The sequence below is a fragment of the Pelodiscus sinensis genome, chromosome 1 (genome assembly GCF_052426305.1).
Source record: "Pelodiscus sinensis isolate ZL-2025 chromosome 1, ASM5242630v1, whole genome shotgun sequence".
Lineage (NCBI taxonomy): Eukaryota > Metazoa > Chordata > Testudines > Trionychidae > Pelodiscus > Pelodiscus sinensis.
In genome coordinates this window covers 43425125-43449126 of record NC_143052.1, presented here as the reverse complement: position 1 = coordinate 43449126, position 24002 = coordinate 43425125, and the positions used below count along the sequence as shown (strand labels likewise).

At 39.7% G+C, this 24002-nt stretch overlaps 1 protein-coding gene across 4 annotated transcripts in view; it reads right to left on the bottom strand.

The window, feature by feature from the left end:
- CADPS2 (calcium dependent secretion activator 2) overlaps positions 1-24002 on the bottom strand; it is a 506811-nt gene that overhangs the window by 206285 nt on the left and 276524 nt on the right. For all 4 annotated transcript variants that reach the window (XM_075928806.2, XM_075928789.2, XM_075928797.2 and 1 more), the window contains exon 8: positions 20111-20250. In XM_075928806.2, the coding sequence (XP_075784921.1) occupies positions 20111-20250 (140 nt within the window). The remainder of the gene's footprint in view (positions 1-20110; positions 20251-24002) is intronic.

The following is a 24002-nucleotide window of genomic DNA, read 5'->3' as shown; positions in this document are numbered from 1 at the left end:
TAGAAACCAGGTACTCAATTAAAATAGTAGGTGTGCAAGAAAAAGCATAAACTTTCCATTTATTAGAACACATGAAGCTCAATTAAAAATTAATGTGTCACTCTATGATGAAATTATACTTCAACATACCATAAAAACTACTTTATTGCATCATATTCATAGATCATCATTTGAATTAACTACTTGATTTATGTATCAGAATATCTCCTGTTTTGAAATGCATCTGTTGATACTTGATATGTAATATTTAATCTGGATGTTAATATATATCTATATAGATATAGGTATCAAGTCACATATTCAAGTTAGGAAGTTCATTTTCTCTAAAAAAAAGATAGGAAATTATTAGTCATATCACCTGCATGTTTTAAACCCAGTATTCATAAGTACAGTAGCACTATAAGCTGAAATCTACCTCCATATTGAATGTAGTAACAAACTTTACAAGATATGGAAGGATGAATGCCCACATATCAGGTCTATGGTGTATAAACTGACCCACTATTTTCTGAGTCCAAGAGAGAATTCTGTGTAATTTAAAATTTAGAGGTACCATTAGCCTTAACAATTAATACTGATGTCCTGGCAGTGTCCTTGATCCTGGGTGGGTTTATTTTCCATGAAGCACAAATTAGATTAATTTTATGTTCAGGCAAATGACAGATGGATAGTGTAATTGAGGATGTAGCACAATGTAGGCTGGCACCATACAAATATCCCTGCAGTTACCTGTAACTCCAAATTAAAAGAAAGCCAGGTCATACAAAACCACTTTCAATTTTGGGTGAATGTCACGTGGGGAAACTGGTATTTTAATGTTATGCAATACAAAATGTTTCATATGAACCATACTGAATTCAAGTCAGACTACCGGAAGAAAAAGGTTAATAAATAAGCACAGCATCACTTCACTTTCTTGCCATTATTAACATGGACATTATTCGTACATATAAACTGAATAACACAGATATAAGGACAACCTAAAAGGGCCCTTTTTGTGATAGTCCCACATCATGGTGAAATAACCATTAAGAATACTTGTATCATGGCTATGGTGGTTAGTCTCCAAGGTATCACAGGACCACTGGTTGTTGTTATAGTAATTATGCCACTAATGTCACAGCCAGTTCTGCCTTCATTAACACACATTAACATCTCATAGAAGGGATGTTTTCAGAGGACTTTTTTTTTTTAAAGAGCTCAAAAGATAGAAGAGTTTTAAAATATTCTCTACTGTTCAATGCTGTAATTGGTATAAAAATAGTTGCATCGAAGCACAAGCATATTTTGAATCATTATATTGTTGGGCACTTGTCCCTTTCTTAAAAGCTGGAAATCGGACTGAACAATAAAGCTCATATCTTGCTGTGAACTGAACTATTCTACAATTATAGGGTGCTTTGGAGCAAGAGCACTATGTGGCCTGTCTTAGAGGGGAAAAAAAATCTGACATATTGGTATCACAACCTATATTTTCTCAAAGTGTGAGTACATTGGGATTGGAAAGTTCAGGCTAAATTATAGCTTTAAAACTGCAAATCTTAAAACCTTATTGCCAGAATTTTAAAGTCATGGCTAGTCTAATTTTTTTTACTAAAAAAATTTTTTTACGATTTGTTAAGTAACACTTACTATATAGAGAAGCAGTGACCTTTCTTTGCCCTATTTCATGTGCACGAGGTCCCTAGCTACCCTATTTAGCTATTTTTCCAATGAATGCCTAATCAGACCAATGTAATTTGCTATAGTATAACATCATACATTTCCTTTTTTCTTTTTTTAAAAAGCAGTACATTCAAAACCTAATATCTCAAGTCAGCATCCAGTTTGTCTCCCCTATTTTATTGGTAATAGCCCGTGACATGTAAAATAAAGTTCCAGGTGAAGTGAATACCCAGAATAAAACCGAGTAACAGGTTACCTCGGGTCTTAGATTTCCACAACAGCTTGGACAAGCTGCCTAGTTTTAGATCTAGATGCATGTTCTGTCAAATGATATTATGAAGTAATTTGCTCCTTCAAAATATTACCATAAGCTGTTTTTATGAAACAAACTTTAAAATATTTGGTTTTTTTTAGAGATTAAGGGTTGTCTGATGACAACATAACTTTCACTAACAGTAATGGCAACATGCAACTTGGATTTTACTCTTCATTTATAGTAAAGTTCTGATCTTGCAAACAATCATAAATGTGAGTGTAACTATTCACCTGAATAAGTGTTTGCTGGATTTGTCCTTTCCTTGTATTCTCAGGGAGCAGCAATTTTTCTTAGAAGAGTAAGAAAAAAATTAATCTTTTATCTTCAAAGGAATGCTAACATGGCTAACAATGTGGCAATAATGCTGTGGTGGGATTGGTAGCAGCACAGATATTCCAAACGAGGAACAGAAGTTTTTGATAATGTGTTAAGGCACTTTGCCCTTCCATTCCCCATCTCTTTTTTCCTCATGGTGTGAGAAGGAAGCTGCATTCCAGGGCTTGTTTTTTCCACTGCTGCCATCATTGATGGGATTAGGTGATTGACTCTGTGGTAGTTGGGGGGGAAAAGTGGAGTGAATACATTTTATTTCCCTGTATCATCCCTACCCTTAAACTTCAATGCTAGATCTTCTATGATGTCCAAACCTCAGCCAATTACCGGATCTAGACACAAAAATTAGCAAACAGGTAGTGATTTTTCACTTCTCTCTTAGCATCCAAGAAGTTTGGTTGAGGGGCAGGGTTAAAGTTGAAACATCACAACTACAGTGGCCAAAAAAATTAAATGGAACAGTTTTCTATCAGAAAACGCACCTCTATCGAAATCAGAATTATTTGCAATATCATTTCTATTTCACCAAAATTTAATTTGAAGGGGAGAGAAATGAAAATAGTTCCAAAAACATCAGAATGTTCCATTTTGATTTCTTTCAAAGTAACTTTTTGTTTAGATTTTTATTGTGTGTATGCATTACTTAGAATCAAAACATTAAAATAAAACTATTTCTTGCCTCAAGTGATGATTATGAAATGTTCACTTTCATTCTGAATTGGAATAAAAACACTTTTAGAATCCCAAAATGCTCTGTGAAATGCAATTTCTATTCCCATTCAGCTCTAGTCACAACTTTGGAAGATTCAGATAGGACTGATGTGTTAGGAAGGATCTATCAGGAGATCTAGGACCCAGTTGGGCACCTGGTTATTAGTCATAGGCATTCACATGGCATGGTGAGGGGGTATGCCTGAAGGTCTGGCACATATTTGGTGGAGGAAAGAAGGGGATAAGGACCTAATCAGGGCTGAGAGTGAGAAAGCATGATCCCTCAAGTTCCTAAATACATCACAGGCCAGTGGTGCCAGTTTAAGATTTATGATCAAAGAACCCCACCTAGTAGTTTAGTGTGGTTTATTCCAATTTATTATGATTTGTTGATTAAAGTTCTGGCCTGAGCATTTAACCGTATTTAATGCCCATGTCCCATTGTTCTTCCACACCCACATCCATACTAAAACTTCACTCGTTTAAAATGATCTTCAGAGAACACTTTGTTCAAGATGTGGTTACACTTTGGAAAATGTCTAAGTGGCACTTTACTCAACAGTTCTGCTAGCAGTGAATATTAAAATATTAAAATTCAAATTGCCATGTTAAAAAATGACAACCAAGAACAGGGTATGTCTAATTGAATGAGAGGGGAAACAATAACAGAAAATGTGGAAATGGCAGAAGTCCTAAATCTTTATGTTCCAGTTTTCACAAAAAGTTTAGTAGCAATTGGATATCTAACTTAATGAATGCCAGTGAAAATGAGATAGGATCAGAGGCTAAAATAGGGAAAGAACTGGTTAAAAATTACACAGACAAATTAGACATCTTCAAGTCACCAGAGCCTGATGAAATACATTCTAGAATACTCAGAGAGCTGACTGAGGAGATAGCTGAGCCATTAGCAATTATACTTGAAAAATCATGAAAGACAGGTGATATTTCAGAGTACTGGAAAAGGGCAAATGTAGTGCCATTCTATAAATAGGGAAATAAGGAAAACAGAAAATTACAGACCAGTCATCTTAACTTCAGTACCCAGAAAGATAATGGAGCAAATAATTAATTTGTAGACACCCAGAAGGGAAGTAACAGCCAATATGCATTTGTCAAAAACAAATCCAGTCAGATAAACCTAGGAGCTTTCATTGGCAGGATAAAGCAGCCATTGGATGGGGGGTGGGAGGAGGAAGCAGCAAATGAGTTATATCTTGATTAAGGCTTTTGATACTGTGACACATGACCTTCTCGTAATCAAATGGGAAATCCCACCTTTTATCAGATGTAGCTACTATAAGGTAGGTGCATCATTTGCTGGAAACTACTCTCTGGAAAGAGTTTATCAGTCATTTACAGTCAAGCTGAAAGGACATATATCAAATGGGATCCCGCAGGATCAGTTCTGGGTCCACTTCTGTTCAATTTCTATATCCATGATTAAGATAATAATATAGAGAGTACACTTATAAATTTGCGGATGATACCAAGTTGGGAGGGGTTGAAAGCAGTGTTCCCCCTAAGCTGTGCAGCAGCGTAGCTTCACACGTGATTAATCTTCCCCACCCAGTCAGTCAGCTCCATGCACTGAGCTCTGAGCCTCTGACTGGGCAGGGGTGATTAATGACCTGTGAAGCTGTGCCACCTCACAGTTTAGAGGGAACACTGGTAGCAAGTGCTTTGTAGGTTAGGATTAAAATTCAAAATGATCTGGACAAATTGGAGAAATGGTGTGAAGTAAATAGGATGACATTTTATAAGGACAAATGCAATACTTCAGTTACAAAAGACTCATCAGTTGCATACATACAAAATGAGAAATGATTGACTAGGAAGGAGTAATGCGGAAAAGGATCTGGAGGTCATAGTAACTCACAAGCTAAACATGAGTCAACAATGTAATATTCTTGCAAAAAAATTCTGGGATGTATTAGTGTTGTAAGCAAGACATGAGAAGTAATTCTGCTGTGAAACTGCACACTACATTTCTAGACACTACAGTTGTGGATGTGACATTTAAAGAAAGATGTGAACAAATTGGAGAAGGTCTAGAGAAGAGCAATATAATGATTAAAGATGACTGTACCACACTTAAAGCAGAGAAAACAATGGCCGGGCTTGCCAAGGCTTGGACGGGGCAGGGGGAATGAGATCTGATGCTTCTACAAAAGGCCATAGCTTTGCAGTGCTGACTCAACCCCTTGGGAAGGTGAGGTCTAAGAGCCATAGAAGTGCAAGCCCTGGGTGCAGAAAGCTCCTCCCTCCCCCCACACAGCAGGGAAGGCAGCATAGCCACCTTAACCTTCTCTACAAGGGAGCTTGATAGTAAGTGCCAAGCCATGAGCTGGTTGGGGGAGAACTGGATGGAAAATGAAAGGAGAGTGGTGATGGAAGCCCTGGATAATGATTTGAATGACCATGAATTTCCCCGCTGTACACTTTCTCTGCCATGTTGTCCAAGACACGTGAAGTTACAGCTTAATTAAAATCCATATCAAGTATCTCCTGTCCTTTAAAAAAAAAAAAAGTGTACCCAGACATTCTGAAAAACATGACCTATGAGGAAAGACTGAAAAAACTGGGTTCATTCGATCTGGAAATGAAAAGACTGAGAGGGGACATGGTAACAGTTTAAAAGGTACACTGCAGTGCTTGCAGTGAAGTTGGCTCCCCAGGAGCAGGGATGCCAGTCCCTGCCAGCCCCATTCCTGGGGAGTCATGTAACTTGAGGTGGCGGAAGGGGCGGGCCGGGCCTACAACAGACAGGGGCTGTTTCAGCTGGCCAGGGCAGCCCCTGCCTATGGTGAATCCCATGGGACTGAAGCAGCCTCAGGTTGGGAGTTGCTCCAGCTCTCACTGGTTAACCGGAACCAGTAAACCTCACCTGTTAAGGGTCAGGCATGCAGGTTAACTTGTTAGTCATTTACATCTTTACAAGGTAACAACAATAAGAGTTTCAATAACTAGTTATGTGCAGTTTCCAGACAAATTCATAAGTACAGATTTCACCTCTATAAACCAGAACTCTCTGGTCCGGCAACATCCGTAGTATATTCCAGGATCAGAGTCCCAGTACGATGTGGGGGGTTGCGAGGACCGGCATAATGCGGAGGGGTGAGGAGTGACGTGGAGCTCAGCTGGGCTGCGGGGAGCCAAGCTGTCTAGCATATGGCTCAGCTGGGCTGTGGGGAAGGCTAAGAAGCCCGTGGGCAGGAGAGCCAGGCCGGCAGCAGGGGGGCCTGAAATGACCTCCCCTGGTCTGGCAAAATCCCTCATCTGGGAGCATTCAGGTCCTGAGGGTGCTGGTGCTGGGAGGTCCAATCTGTAGCATTAATAATAATTTGCCTTCTGGTGATCACCAGACAGATATACAGGAATTTCAGCATTGGCAAGTCAAACTGGGATACAAAGGATAATGAAGTAGTGGGGCTATACACGGATATTTTTCTGTGAACTCTTTTATACATGTTAGTTATACCTGCATAAGCCCACAGAAAGAAATGGGGTTGAACAGGTGTCACCAAGTTTATTATCTGAGGACAGTAGGGGCTAATAAAAGTGAAACAATTATCCTATAATCATATGCAAGGAGGAAAAAAAAAACCTCATCTTGACTTTAAGGACAGGACTTTCAAAAGCACTCAGCTTTTCATTAAAATAGTAAAAATGAATCACCACATGGCCATTTTGGAGTTGCTTTTACCTCAGACTAGAATTACATTTTAAATATAATCCTTAGGTTATAAAAAGTTCTGAAATCACTCAATTCTGCTACATTTTTTTTAAAAAGCCATGAAAACATGAAAAAAATCCCATAATTGCACCAAATTATTCTAAGAAAAGAGATGACATTTTCAGTTTCTGAATATTAACCTTGCTTAACCCATAGATCTTTTTCACATAAATTCTGTTGTGGTTAAGCAACGTGAGTTTAGATCTAAATTTCTCTCTCAGCTTTTACAAATATTTCAGACTAATTACTTTGGAATAAATGAAGAATGACACCTTAATTAGTAATACTTCTCTTGGCAATTAAAATGGCAGTGGCATATTACTAAGGTCTCCAAGATTCCCTGTGCCTCACTAGCAATTACTGTAGGAAGCATTACAAATCAGGCTCATAGCTATAATCTGTTCTCTGAGGATCTAGCAGCAGGATAAACACTTTTGCTTCTTCCTTCCCTAACAATTTTGCATTTAAACTCATCATCATTATCCAATCAATCATTAATGTAATGTTAATGTGTCATTTGTCGTGAAGTTCAATTTTCCATTTTTAATGTAATGGATTTCAGTCAACTGATTTTGAAGAGATATATAGAAAGCAAATAATTTACACTAAGACAGAATTAACACATTAGCACATTTCTCAAATGTGTCATTCTAGCATTTAGCACAATTCAAACCAGTGGAGCAGCTAGTACTTGAATGAAATATGCAAAAATACTGAAGCCAACATATTCATGCACCATGCCTTATAAAGTAAATTAAAATTAAACCAAAATATGTTGTGCTGTGGTTCCATCAGAGTTCACCAGATAAGCAGATTGAAGGTAAATCAATATTTGAAAGAAGGACTTTCACAGAACTCTCATAAGTTTCAGGAAGTGTAGTGAGCAGTTTAGTAGTGAACAATTTCATAACAGTGAAACAATTAGGGTTACCAGTGGTTTAAAAAAAATACCAGACACACTTGATCTCAGATGGGTGGCAGGAACAGGCCCGGAAGGGAGCAGGGCTGGCCGGGCAAGATTTGGGGGGGCATGACTGGTGGGAAGCAGGGCTGTCTGGTCGGGGTAGTGAGGCGGGCTGCAGGAGATCGGGGAGGGTGGGGGAAAGAGGGAGAACCAGCCACCAGGAAGCAGGGCTGGCCAGAGGGGAGCAGGAGGGGGAACCAGCCGATAGGAGCAGGGCTGGCCAGAAGGAGGTCGGGGGGAGAGGGCTGGCTGGGGGGGGGGGAAAGCAGGGGAGAACTGGCCAGTGGAGAGCAGGGCTGGCCCAAGCGCACGCAGATCCCGGGGTGCTACCCATCCCACACAAGGTTCCAGTGGGGCGCATGGGCGAATCTGGCCCCGGGGATTCCATTCCGCCCTGGCTGTGTTAGTGTGTCTACCAGCCAGGCAGTACGCAACTCTGTACTGATACTCATGATAATAATAAAAACTTAACTAGAAAATACCGGACATTTATATGTTCGGTATTGTCTCAATTTGTTTCCCGGACAGAAAGCTGGAATACTGGATTGTCCAGTTCAAAACCGGACACCTGGCAACCCTAGAAACAATAGACCAGGACTATCTGTGGAAACTGTTAAAAGAGCAAAGGCACCTTAAGAGTAAATCACAGGTACAACAGGCCTGTGCCTAGAGCCTTTCCCCCCACTCCTGGGATATGTCTAGACTGGCATGATTTTCCGCAAATGCTTTTAACGGAAAAGTTTTTCCGTTAAAAGCATTTGCGGAAAAGAGCATCTAGATTGGCACGGACGCTTTTCCGCAAAAGCACTTTTTGCAGAAAAGCGTTCGTGCCGATCTAGATGTGGTTTTGTGCAAGAAAGCCCCGATCACCATTTTCGCCATCGGAGCTTTTTTGCGCAAAACAGTTTTTAGCTGTCTACACTGGCCCTCTTGCGCAAAAACATTTCTGGAAAAGGGCTTTTGCCCGAACGGGAACGACAAAGCATTTACACAAGAAGCGCTGATTTCGGACAGTAGAACGTCAGTGCTTTTGCGCAAAATCAAACGGCCAGTGTAGACAGCTGGCAAGTTTTTGCGCAAAAGCGGCCACTTTTGCGGAAAAACTTGCCAGTCTAGACGCAGCCCTTGAGTCACACAAATCTTACTTCCACTGTGGAAAATAAAAATTATGATTATAGTCCTCCTATTTGCCCCCCTCGAAAAAAAGCCTGATTATGTGATATGTATATAAACAGATAGAGTTGTGTCTGCCCAAGTATTCCGAGACCCTGAAACAGCAGCTCAGAGTTGTGAATTGCCCTTTTCATCTCAATGAGTTAACTCTGAAGCATGCTGTTAGCACCACTCCAACAGAGGGCTATGTGAGCAGGAGCCCTCTTTGCCACCAATCCATTATAGTTCCACTAGAGTGGTACTGGCAGAGGTCCTTTTAGTAAAGTTCTTTGTTCAGATAGTGATGGTAGCAAGAAAAAGAGGTGCAAAGCTGAACACCCTCCCCTCTGGGACAGACCCTCAGTCACCAAAAGACAGGGAATGGGAGTTGTGGTCAGAGGAGGTATCAACATACCCAAACAGAAGTGATGGCAGACTATCTCTACCAGACAAACAGCCCGCTCACCAGAGCAACCCTTATCACTAATACCTTATGGGAAAGTGGAACTATGGCAGTGGGCAGGCCTATGGGGGCCCTCCAAGTAAAGTGTGTGCCCAACCTCTAATTGTGTACATTTGATCTTAGGTGAAGATCATATGAATAAATGACCTGTTACCCGAATTCTGAGTGCTTGTTACCCCAACCACAGTCACCAAATGAAGAACACACTGTATGCTGGAATGTCTGCTCTCAAAACTGGATAATCAAATATGTTTTGAGACATAATTTATGTTGCTTTATTTATGAGCTAATGCTGTTTTTGTTAAAATGGCTATCAATAATCTCAGGACAGGATTTCTAAACAGACTGGTTAATATTCTATAGGTGAAAAGGTTATTGACTATAAGGCATAAATGATGTTTCTTGGAACTAATACAGCCTAGAGAGTTGAGTTTGCTCTTTGCCTGCTCATCTGTCTGTTGATTTCTATTATCTAGAGGAGGGGAGGGAGTTATCTGAAAAGAAACCTTCCCATATGACCCAATCTGATCTAAGGTGCACCAGGAACTTTGGCCTGAAGCAGATGGCAAACATCACCTACAACCCACTTGACTATAAAAAAAACCCACATTGAACTAAATTGACTTTATTGCCTTTTCCTTCCTCTTCCCTTTCATGGATAGATATGTTTGTGCATGTGTTTGATTAAGGAAACAGACTTGATAAAGCTAACATCCTTGTGAATAAAGCTGAGAATGTTTTAGCTTCAGCCTAATTAGTATTTACATCATTTTTAAAAAGTGTTGCTTAGGAAGAAAAGCTCATTTTAGGGTTGCAATTTCTTCTTGAATGTTTAAGACAGAATTGTTGATCTTACAACTCTTTTTATCAAGAGCATCTGCCCAGAGCCTGCTAAATTAGTTCACAGTGTTAGTGTCCTACTTGATTCTCTCAGCGTGACTGGATGCTCAAATAGCCATTGCTGAAATCTAAGTCTCCTTCTCTCAGTAACTTGTCAGAAAAATGTGACCCAAACTATCACACTCAGACCTGACTATGGTGAGCCATGAATTTATGTCCTTGGAGCTTAACAATTATAATTTGTATAGATAACAGGTCACTATGAGCACATCACCCTGGTGCTCTGTTCTCATTATCTCTGTTGAATGAAGAGAACACTTTAGTGGGAAAAAGTGCTCTGAGGGAAGGACTGGAAAGCTCATGCATAAACTGCTGAGCAAACCCTTTTCACTTCCAAGTCCCTAAGTCCCAATTTACTTACAACCCATAGCACAGGGAAGTTATGTATACCTACTATTTATCTATTTTGTGTGGGGATCAGATTCCACCATTACAGGTGGCACACAAGAATCTAGATACAGTAGATCTAAATGAAGGATTATGGTTAACTAATATGCAGAATTGTTTTGAACTTTAAAACATTATTATTTAGGACCTCTGAGTTGTTACGATTTGAAGACAATGATGCATTTACCAAAGAAAAGGGAGTACTATTTCATTTTCCCGGATATATCAAAATTCTTGTCATGTAAAACAACAACATATTTGTGCCATCTTTCCATAATTCCAGGAGGAATGAGATAATGAAAGACTGCCATCTAGCCTCAAAAGTCAATTAGCACAGGAATCACTAGTATATTCTTAAACTCTGCCTCTGATTATTTTACAAACTTTTAATAGAAAATCATTTCAAATGATATACAGATAAATATAAAGTGCCCATAATTGGATTTATTCTTGCTCTGCAACGGCTTTTGGGGATACAAGGTAACCCCAAACTGAATGTTGCATTCAAGATGAATATAATACTGTTCTAAATAAAAACAACAACATTTTATGTGCAGTTCTCACCATTATTGTGCACTGAACTATGCAGGAATTTCATCTAGGTATTATTCCTGACACACAAACTAGTTTACAACTCCATGTATAAGATTGTTTCAACCAATTTCTTCCAATATATATTGTCAATGCCCTTTGCTTATGTATGTTGAATTTAACCTGTCATTGTTATACCCAATTACCTAGTTTTCTTGGTTCTTTCTTAAATCTCTTAATTTTGTCAGTCAGTTCCTCATGTTGCTATATACCTAATCCTCTAGATCATATCTCTCTCTCTCTCTCTCTCTCTCTCTCTCTCTCTCTCTCTATATATATATATATATATGAAACAACATTAGCTGAGGCATTTTTATCATTGTGTTGAATAGTGCCTATTAATTAAAAAGAAAATGTATGTATAAACAATGCTTAGGTTACTAAAACTGACAAAGCTAGGAAATGCAGTGTTCATCTCAATTGCCAGTGGTCTACTTAACACTGAGGTGTAAAAATAAGAACACGTATTAGAGATGGGTACAAACCATTATGTTAAATTATTTTAATTTGTTGGATTATATCATAACATACTTCTGAGTATTTAATTTCAATTTATAAAAGAGAGAAAGCAATTCTGTAGTGAAAGTTTTTTAGGTGTGTGCCTGTCAATCACATCTCCTCCACTCCACCAATAACATCAGCCTCAGTATATCAAATGCCTTTGGGTCTTTTTGCATGTCATTACCTATTCAAATCATAGTAATACCTAGCTAGCTTCTAGATAGCATTTTGCATCTATAGTGCTTCAAGGGCTTGATAAAGGAATAAATATCAATATTGCATTTTTACACATGGGAAAACTGAGGCACAGAGGGGGTGACGTGACTTATCCCAAGTCACCCAGACTGATATTGGCAGTGCTGGGGTTCAATCCAGATCTTCCAAATCCCAGTGCAATATTCTATCCAATAGGCCACACTATACTACCGAAGTTCCAGCCCACCAAAGCATTACTGTCTCTTCCTTCAAAACCCTTCCTTAGAACACTCCTCTTACTAGATGCCCTCTAGAGAGTCTACTACAACAACAGTTATTCAACCCAAACTTTAAATTACTCAGAAGGGCACATCCTAAACTTAGTAAACATGTGATTGAAATCTTAGAGTCCAGGGGTTGGCAACCTTTTCAAAACAGACTTTATTTACTGGGACTTCTGCTGCTGCATCTTTTCACACATTTCTTTGTAGTTTACATCATAACTGGTCATATTCAGCTTCATGCACTAATTCAGAGCAGTCTTGAGCACTAATTACCTTGGATGTGATTCAAATGAGGAAAGCCTGCTCACACATATAGGTGGCACCAGGCATTTAAAGTAAAGCTAACTTTACATTCTGCATGGTGTTGTATGTGACTGGAAGTTCTTTCCAAGTTTGCAGAATCAGATTATCATTGTGCTCCAATTTTTTCCATGTCAGTCCATTTGTGCAGTTTTGTCAACTCTGCACATTATCAAGCAAGGCATTCTAAATCAGAATTCAGCTTGATGAATTTTTCCACCCAGATATGACTCCTTGAAATCTGTTATTTCCATTTCCAAATCACTGACTGAGATGCTTGGAATGACTGTCAAATCCAGTTCTTTCATGGACTCTTTATGTGGATGAAACAAACTTAGAGCACTGTGTTTGCAAAAGTCAACAAAATGAGACTTGAATACCATCAGGAGGTCAGAAACAAACACAGCAAACTGCTTCAAATCAAGGCTGTTATTTAGATTCTCTCTCTCTGATACGAATCTCAAAACATCTGTAATTTTCAAAGTATGCCAGTCTGACTGTCTCAATACTTTTGATGAAGACAGTTAATTTTGACACAAATTCAAACTCAGGAGTCAGAGTCAGGACTGTATTTCCTTGCCCTTGTAGCTTAAGGTTCACGCATTCAAATGACCGCTGATGGCAATGAGATAGTAAAACTTGAGCAACACAGTACAGTTGATGTGTTTAACACTCTTCATATCTCAGTGTAGATGGTAAAACTAGACAAAACTTTGCCATGAAATAACCAGTGAATATTGTGCATTAGCAGATCAGGGTATTCAGAATCTATTTCCTTGAGCAGTGACTGAAATTGATGGTGATCAAGGGCTTGGCAAGAAATCCAATTGTCAATGTGAACGACTAGCCCCATTATGTTTTCAAGTTTGTTTCCACAAGACTGCGTACAAAGTGCCTCCTGATGCACAATGAAATGAAAGTTCAAAAGTGGGTGGTTCAGCTGTTCTGACAAGAGTAAGGAATCTCCTGTATTTGCCAACCATTCTAGGTGCACTGTCCATACACAAAGACACAAGATTATCCAACTGTATTTCTTTCTTGTTTACAAAGTTCACCACAGTTTTAAGGATGTCTTTGTCCCTTGTTTGTTTTTTCATGGTAATATCTTAGTCATTTCTTCATGCACAGCATTTCCACAAATATATTGTCCCAGAATACTCAATTGATTAATGTCACATATGTCAGTTGTCTTGTCCAAAGCAAAAAAAATAAGTAGCTGTACTCAAATTTTGCATTTGTTCCTTGTCGATTTGATGGGCCATTTTCACAGGTTCTGTCATCAACTGTTTTTGCTGATAATGGCATGTCTTGAATTTTCTGTAAGATTTTGTCCTTGTTGTGAAACTAATTAAATAGTTCATGATCAATTTTTAGCATGCATCTATTCACGTAATCACCGTCAGTGAAAGGCTTCCCCTCTCGAATAATGATTTTTTTTTTGGTATGTTATATGCAGTTTGATTTTTTTTAAATCTTTTTTTTATCCTTAATTAGAAGCAATGGATTAAGGATGGTAGTCGTCATTATCAGAATCAAAACCTTATGTCGGATCCGCACTTACGAACGGGGCTTTCTCACCCCGGAAGTCGGGGCGAGAAAGCCCCGTTCGTAAGCTGCTCCGGTGCCCCTGGTCTGCTGGAGACCGTCTCCACCAGACCAGGGGCACCGGGCGGGTTCCCGCGCTTCTGAGGCTTTGCCAGAGCAAAGCCTCAGAGGCGCGGGGACCGCCGCTGCTGCCGCTTCAATCTGGGTGCCTGTGGTCTGCTGGGGACCGTCCCCAGCAGACCACAGGCTCCTGGACTGAAGCCGCAGCCGCGGCGGGGCCCCTTGCCTCTGAGGCTTTGCCGGAGCAAAGCCTCAGAGGCGCGGCACCCCGCTGCCGCTGCGGCTCTGCTCCCCGTGTCCCTGGTCTGCTGGGGGGGGGGCAGCTAGTGTGCTCTCCCCCCCCCCCCCCCAGCAGACCAGGCTTTTGCTACTGGACCAACCCGGCAGCACCCCAGCTGCTCTGCCCCAGGTCCTGATTCAGCCGCTGCTGGTCAGTTTCAGCAGCGGCTGAATCAGGACACCTGGGGCAGAGCAGATGGGGTACTGCTGGGTTGGTCCAGTAGCACCCAGGAGCGGAGCTACTGGAGCAACCCAGCAGCACCCCAGCTGCTCTGCCCCAGGTGTCCCCAAGTCAGCTTCTGCTGAAACTGACCAGCGCTGACTACAGGAAGCCCCAGGCAGAGTTGCTCTGCCCCGGGCTTCCTGGAATCAGCTGCTGATCAGTTTCAGCAGCAGCTGACTTGGGGACGCCTGGGGTTCTTAAGTTGATTCTGTATGTAAGTCAGAACTGGCGGTCAGTTTCAGCAGTGTCTGAATCTGGACGCCAGTTCCGACTTACATACAGATTCAACTTAAGAACAAACCTACAGTCCCTATCTTGTACGTAACCCGGGGACTGCCTGTAGTACAAGATTCTCATCCCTGGTCTTAGTCCCTTAGAGTGAAATTGGCAGATTTCCCTGTGCTCTTAACATTTTTTGAGCGAGAGAGTTACGTACCATATCTTGTACTCGAACTCACTCTTGCTGAATTTAAATGCTATTCTCCAATTTTTCCAGTCAGTTCCAACTGCATGGGAGACAAAGCTCTCTCAAAGGGCAGAAAATTCAAGATAACTCTCATAAGGTTCGAAAATGTCTCAAAGTAATGTAAAGCAAGGTGCAAGAGAAAATACACCTAAAAAAAGCAGCCTCCAAACACAAAAGACAAGGGCCAGTGAATGAGTGACAATTCTGAAAGATATGTTCAGAAACAGATGTTTAGGGCAAGTAATGCTCTGAAGAGATCACCTTTCTAGCATTCTTATAATTGAAGAATAGAAATTGTTAAGATGTCCCAAAAGAAAAATGAGAGCAAAGATGCAATAAGCAGCAACAATATGGCCATTATAAGCACGTGCGCGCACACACCTCCCCGCCTCCCAAGAAGTACTTTAGAAACTCCACATTAAGAATATCAAGAGTCTGGATTATTAGACAGGGATCCAGAAAAAAAATAACCAAGACAGACATGAGAGAGCTGATAAGAGACCTCTCAAGGAAAAGCAAAACAAAACTTTTTGGAGATGAAAATTTTGCCACCTCTATCTTGGAAAAACTGGAGCACTGAGAATATAATATCCAATCCTAGCAATAATGCTTTGTAAATATGTTGTTTGGGTTTTGCTTTTTAAAATTTGTTTTTATTGTTTACTCTTTTAGATTAAACCATTCAATAGGATTTGCTCTGTATTTATTTAATGAACTTGCTAGAAAAAAACTTCACTGTTCTTGATTTCATTCTACAGAGCAATACCCTCTATTAGCCACTAGGCTATGCTAAAAGATAATCAACCAGTCCAAAATATTTCACTTTTAAAAATAATCCAGACTACAAATCTATCTATTCAGTCATGTAAAGATGTACATTTAAAAAAAAACAGAGTAGGGAGTGGGAAACTACTTAAATTAAGCAAAGACAGACCAATAGAACTGAGTTGTCCGCATCCTTTAATTCACGACCCTACATCATAAAGTGATGAATTAGAAAGGGAAAGACCAAATTGGCATAAATAGTATTCTTAGTGTAATCACTTACACAATTTCTTTTCTAATTTAGCTACTACATCTTCATATTGCTAAAAAGCTTTTGAAAGCAGCTTTTTAACCATGTGATGTGTTTTGGCTCAAACTTTTGGAAAAATCTTAAAATCAATGGAAACATTTTAACAGAAATTTTAATAAAGGTAAAACTTCAAACTCGCTTTTATTAGCAGTTTTTACAAACTTTGACAAGTAGAAGGATGCCACATTCCATGAATACAAGATAAACAGAAGCCGAATTCAAGAAAAAAAAAGATTTTCTAAAAATATCCCTAAGTTACAAGCATTTGAAGTTCTTCAAGAACATGGTCACACAAGTCCTCATTGCTGGGCTGCCTTTATCTCAGATGGCTCAGAACATTCTAGTGTCTGTTGGAGCCTCACACACGCATCAAATATTTGGATTAAAAATGTAAGACAGTGGGGAAGTTAAACACCTTTCAGTTTCTTACACTTTACCAAACTGGTTATGTGAGATATACTAAAGAGTTGAAATGCATTACCTAAAATAATAAGATAGTGCACTTCTCTCCAATACATCAGATAGGAATATTAGATTCTCACTGCCAAATGTGTAAGTTAACTAATTCAAAAATTAGTCTAGGATAACAAATATGAAACAGCAAGAAAATAAATGGATTTTCCATCTATATTTCTCATTCTTACTTCACACTACAAACAAGTATTCTAAGAGAATTTCATTAAAGTTATAAAGTTAAATACCCAAAAGTTAGGAAATGCTAGAGTTAAAGTTTTGTGTGCAACCTTAATTTGGCCCCTTTGTACATATGCATTCTGATAACAGTTTTTAATTACACACCCTTCCTCCTCCCCCCCCCCCCCCCCTCTCCCGGATTGACTGATTCAGTGCAGAAAATGGATACTGGTCACTTCATAAGCAGCTATTCTATATTTTGTTTTCTTCTCACTTGTTCCTTGTATGGCTCAAGGCCTTATTTATACTACACTGCTCAAACCTGCTCAGAAGACAGAATTATTAAATTAATTTCTATTCTATGCCATTAATTACTGTAGCATGTGGTGCTTCATAAACATCTATGAACTAACCTAGCCAATATCCCTGTGAGATAAAGATGTATTTATTTTCTTCATCTTACAGGGGAGAACTGAACCACAGTGAGATTAAGGTCAAAAGTAACCATTAACTTTAATTGCCCTATTTGAAACCTAAGTTCTGATTTTTCAGAGTACTCAGTAGTAGTTAGCACTTCATATGTTCAAAACACAGTTCCCACAGATTTCAGTTGCAGTTGCAATTGCTCAGCACTTCTGCAAATCAGACCCCACTGTCTCAATTCAGGCACTCCGAGGAAGAGGAGCACAAAATTCATGACCACTTATGAAAAGTCTGGTTTAAGTGACTTGACCAGAATCACACAGGAATTCTGTGGCAGAGGCCAAGATAGAAACAGTTTGCCAGCACAGTATTCAACTGCCTTAATGATGGCACCACCTTTTCTACTCCTGCAACCTCTAGATTGTGTCACAAAACACCTTCTGAATTTGTTAAAGAGAGGTCCTAAAGACAACACCCTCCTTTACTACACAAGCCTGATTCTTCCCTAGAGAAGGCCCATCTAGTGCACTGAGTTAGTCCACGGTCCTGCTGAAAAAGCAACATGTGTCAATAATTAAAGACCATCATAATGCACCCAGATGAGAAGGATAAATTAAAGCTGATTGAGTGTTAAATTCACAAACTTATTAATGTTCCTTTAACATTTTTTAAAAATAGTTCCTTAGTTATTAAAAAAAACCCTTGAACCCCTAATCCCCTGAAATTCCATCATGTTTCATCATATTGTCACAGATAGAGGTCAAGAGAATATTTGGAACTTTTAAGTTGCACCACACAGACCTCTGCCATGTGAGTTAATGGAAAAACTGATCTCCATAGTTGATCACCCTCCTGTACATGTAAGCCCTAAAGGAGGGAGACAAACACTTGGTTGGTTGGTTTCACAGAACATTTGTGAGCACAGATAAATGCTGAGTGTCAGGAACCTTCTATTACAGGTTCTGAAGGAAAATGTCTTCTAGACACCTGTCCTCTTGCCCACCCAACACTCCACGCATGACTCCTTCTATCCTGTTCCCGCCAACCTCTCTCCATCCTGTCTCTTTCCCACCTCTGGTTTCTTATCTCTGACCTAGTCTCCTTGGCTACCCAATATCAGTTTCCATTTTTCAAACTTCTTATCCCATCACACTCTGCCCCGTCAGCTCCAAGTCGCTCTTCCTAGCTCCTCATCCAATGGTTTTCTCCCTTAATGCCTCAGGCTCCTGAGCTCAGCTCTCTTGCCCAAGCAGTGTCAGGGTATATCTACACTACTGGTCAGATTGACAGGTAGTGATCAGTCCAGCAAGGGTCAATTTATCAAATCTGGTATAGACTAGGGATGTTAAGGACTAGTTGACTATCCGATAAGCATTTGCTTATCGGATAGTCTGTCGACTAGTTGATCCCTGCTCCTTGGGGATCAGCTGGGGATTCCCCCCCCCCTCCAGGGATCAGCTGTGCGGCATTGCTCCTTTGAAACCCCAGGGTGGCATTTCAAAGAGGCAGCCACCGTCCAGCTGATCCTGGGCTCAGCTGTGTGGTGCTGCCCCTTTGAAATGCTGCCTCTGCATTTCAAAGGGGCACCTGTGGAGCCTGGGGTCAGCTGGTGACACCCCAGCTGATCCTGGGCTCCACACGGCATTTCCCCAGAACCTGGGGCCAGCGGGGACTCTTGTATATTTCAAAGGATGAATGCGAAAGTGCCTGTTGACTACTTGACTAGTCAATTAACCACAATTTAACTTCCTTAGTATATACTCCAGTACTCCATCTCACTGGGAAGCACAAAGAGAGTCAACTTGAAAGAGTCTCTTGTTGACACATGACAGTGGAAATACCGTGGTAAATAGATCTACATAAATCAATTTCAACTACATTATTCATATAGCTGAAGTTGCTTAACGTCTCCCCTGGTCAGCTCTGTCTCCTTGCTCATTCTTTGACACAGCTGAACCACTTGGGCTGACATTTTCACTAAAAACATCCTGCAGAAGGTACTAGTCATGGAAAATTTCAGGTCATACAGCTAAAGTTTAGCAAAGTCATAAGGAACTGAAAACTATATCATAAAATAGTGTGGGGGCACCCTTAATAATAGGCGACAACATCAGCCCTATCTGAAATAAATAAAACGGAGACAATAAGAAGGATTTCAGAAGAATTTAATACTATACTCAATTCTAATTTATACAGTAACTAGAATGGAGAATCGTGTTCTTTTTCAGGAAAGCACTTCTGCCTATTGTTTGCATTATACAGAAGGATAAAAAGTATGCCTGCTAAACACTTTGTAACACTTGTAATTGATGCCTTTTCCTCTTGCAGGAGACATTTTTGCAATTCGGATGGGGGGGATGTGTTTTCACACATGTGTATCCATATTCATTTTTTATGATCCACTACACATAGCTCTAATGTAAGATATAAAAAACAGGAAAATATTCCTAACTTGATGACATAATGCAAATACCCTTGAACAGAAATACTAAACCTGAGAGAACAGAAAATGTTTGTGTTACAAACAGCATCACATTCAAATACAACAAGTATTTTATTTTAATGGAAATTGTGTTCCACCTAGATATCAAGTATTTTGAAAATTAACTCTAAGCCTAACATTCAAAACCTGGTTTTTTTTCATAAATAACATTGCACTTTTTACTCTGACATCTTAGAATTCATTCTTATAATTTATCTTTACATCCCAGTGAATCGTTTGATTTAAATGTTAGTCCAGGCTACAAATTATTGGTAAAGCCAGAACCTAGTGCCTTTCCATATTACAGCAATTGTTGTACACTTTAGTAATTCTTCTCAGCTTTGCCTTATAATTACATGTGGGAAAATATGAATAAAATATTGGAACTAAATAATATTCAGAGGAATTCACAAAGTGCATACTCACCCACAATGCTTCATGTGTGGTGGTTTATCCATCCTCACTGCCAGTTTAATCTTCAAGTCAGAGTCCTGACTATTTTTGGGGACTATCATTTTATGCAACTCAGGTAACTTTGAACTATTGGATGTTGGATACAATACAACCTGTAAGTCATAAAATAAGAACTTTTTTATTTTCAAAAATTTTATCAGAATCTATTCGGTGACTTGTAACCGAATGACAATTCATTGTCTTTTCCACTTTGAAAAAGGGGATGTTAGAGTCAAGATGTGAGTAATAAACCATTTTATTCCATTGCCTCACAACAGATGTGTTTTCAAAGGGGACTCATTTATTTTCTGACAAATGGGTGTTTTTATATTATTAGATAACATGTTTTCCTCTTCATTCCAAATTAATAGCTCAACAAGCACCAGCAGTACTGACAACTGAGAAATGCTCGTGTACAATTAAGCAGGCACCTAGACACTTACATCTCTCAATACTCCACAGGGAATGTGTCTACTGAAACAATGTGCTATAGTATTATACAACAGAGAACATTCTCCAGCAATGAAATTAATTGCTTGAGAGAACACAAGAGTAATACATTGTTTCTTACCATCATCATTATTCAATCAGCGGTAATAGTGAAAATCAATTACAGTACGATCACAGAAATTAGAGATGGGAGAGATTGATTAGGTCTAGCTCATTTTGCTAGAAGAGCAGTAGACTACAGATATTTCTCAAGCACTCTCTAATCCTCATTATCTATTCACAATACCATGTTGCTGTTGCTACCATAATGTCAAGTTATATAAAATTAGAAAAATATATTATTTCAAATCAAGCAGAAGTTTGATGCATGCTGTTAAAAGTCCTTTAGTACTATTTACAATTAAGCAGTTTTGACTACATAAGGAATCCTATATAGTACCTGAAGGTGTGATGAGATGCACAATCAGCTCTCAATTTAGTGAGTCTTTATTACATCCATTACTATGGTTATCTCACAGACTCTGGTACTTCACCGGATTGAGAAGCATAAAGGGAGTTGATGGGAGAGTTTCTTCTGTCAATTCTCTGCAGTGGAGATGCTGCAGTAACTTGGTCTAAGGTACGTCAACTCCAGCTTCGCTCTTCACATAGCTGGAGTTGCATACTTTAGTTCAACATTGCCCTCAGAGCAACCCTGACCTTAGTGATTTACTTTTTCAGAATCAGGATCATAAGTTCTGGTAACCAAAGAATAATAAATTGCAGGACTAGAAGGGAACTTGATAGGTCTTCTAGTCCAGTTCCTTGCATTCATGGCAGGACTAAGCATTATCTAGATGATCCCGAGAGGTGTTCATCTAACTAGTTCCTAAAAAACCTCCAATGATGGAGATTCCACAACCTCCCTTGGCCTTTATTCTTGTGCTTAATCACTCTGGAAGTTAGGGTATGTCTACACTACCCTCCTACTTCGAACTAGGAGGGTAATGTAGGCATACCGCACTTGCAAATGAAGCCCGGGATTTGAATTTCCCGGGCTCCATTTGCATAAGCCGGGCGCCGCCATTTTTAAATCCCGGCTCGTTCGAACCCCGTGCCGCGCGGCTACACGCGACACGGACTAGGTAGTTCGGACTAGGAAGCCTAGTCCGAACTACCTAGTCTGTGTCACGTGTAGCCGCGCGGCACGGGGTTCGAACGAGCCGGGATTTTAAAATGGCGGCGCCCGGCTTATGCAAATGGAGCCCGGGAAATTCAAATCCCGGGCTTCATTTGCAAGTGCGGTATGCCTACATTACCCTCCTAGTTCGAACTAGGAGGGTAGTGTAGACATACCCTTAGGAAGTTTTCCCTAATGTCCAACCTAAACTGCCTTTGCTGCTACTTAAGCTCATTGCTTCTTGTCCTATCCTCAGAGTTTAACAACAACAATTTTTCCTCTTCCTTCTTATAACAAACTTTTATGTACTTGAGAGCTGTTATGTCCCCTCTCAGTTTTCTCCAGATTAAACAAACCCAATTTTTCCAATTTTCTCTCATAGGGCATGTTTTCTAGACCTTTCATCATTTTTGTTGTGCTTGCTGGATTTTGTCCAATTTGTCCACATCTTACATGATATATAGCACCCAGCTGAGGCTTAATCAGTGCAGAGCAGAGCAGAACAAAACAGGGCAGAACAATAATTTTTTCTATCTTGCTTACAACATTCTTGCTATCACATTGCAGAATGTTTGCTTTTTTGCAATAGTATTACACTATTGACTCATATTTAGCTTGTGATACACTATGACCCCCAAGATCTTTTTCCACACTCCTACTCCTTTGGCAGTCATTTCCTATGTTGTATGTGTGCAACTGATTGGGTATGTCTAAACTGCATCCCTCTAACAGAGGGATGCAGATCAGGCAGGTCAACACTGCAAATGAGGTAGGGATTTATATATCCCGCACCTAATTTGCATAAAAATGGGCACCACGTTTTGCCAATTCAGCACTTTTTCCAGCAAAAAGTGGCAGTCTAGAGGGGGATCTGTTGAGAAAGAAAGCCTTTTTCAACAGATTCCTTATGCCTTCTTCAACATACTTTTAAGTACAGAAGTTAAATGGACTGGTCTGTAATTCCCTGCATTGCCCTTATTCTGCTTTGGGAATTGGTACTGTATTTGTCCATTTTGAGTCCTCTGAAATCCCACGCATATTCCATGACTTCTTGCAGATATTTTTTCATGGCTGATATATATTTTTAGTCAGTGAGGCTATGTCTACATTGCGGAACTATTTTGGGATAACAGAAGTATCCCAAAATAGCTATTCAGCATCTTTTGAGCAAGCCATTATTTTGAAATATAACAGCTTCGCTATTCTGACGTCCCTGTAAACCTCATTCCACAAAGAGTAAAGGACATTTCAGAATAGCACTCTATTTCAAAATTAACTCAAAATAAGCTACTCAATTTGCATAGCTCAAATTGCGTAACTTATTTTGAGCTCCAGATGCACTGTAGATGCACCCTTACTTAAGTATTGTAGGATGCATTTCATCAGGCCATGTTGACCTGAAAACATCTTGACTAAGTAACTTTAAATTTGTTCTTTCCCTATTTTAGTTTCTGATCCTCCACCAAGGTCGCTGGCTTTCATTAAGTTAGATGTCCAATTGCTTTTTGGTAAGAACTGAAACAAAAAAGAGAGTCAATCTTCTGCTATTTCCACATTTTCTGTTTTTATTTTCCCCACCCTATCTTTGGTTTCCTCTTGCTTCTAATGTATATGTAGAATCTTTTCTTCTTAGCCATTATGCCATTGGCTAGTTTAATCTTGTTTTGCGTCTTGCCTTTCTAAATTTGTCCCCACATGCCGGTGATGTTTGTTTATATTCATCCTTTGCAATTTGACCCAGTTTCCACTTTTGTAGAGCTTGTTTTAGTTGCAGATCTCCTGATTAAGCTAGGGTTGGTATCATGCCATACTCCCTATCATTCTTACCCAGTGGGATAATTTGCTCCTGTGCACTTAATGTCTCTTTGAAAAACTGCCAAGTCTCTTGAATTGCTTTTCCCTTTAGACTTGCTTCCCATGGGATCTTTCCTACCAACTTCCTGAATTTCCTGAAGTCTGCCTTCTTTAAACCCAGGAGCTCCAGGGGGTAACCAAGTTAGTCTGTTACAGAAAAAAACAACAAATGGTCTGGTAGCATTTGGTCTGGTAGCAATCATGAGCTTTCGTGGGCACAGCCCACTTCTTCAGATGACTGGTCATCTGAAGAAGTGGGCTGTGCCCACGAAAGCTCATGATACCATCTACATGTTTTGTTAGTCTATAAAGTGCTACCAGACCATTTGTTGTTTTTTTCTTGAAGCCCAGTATCTTTATTGTGCTGTTTTCCCTCCTACCATTCCTTAGAGTCATGAACTC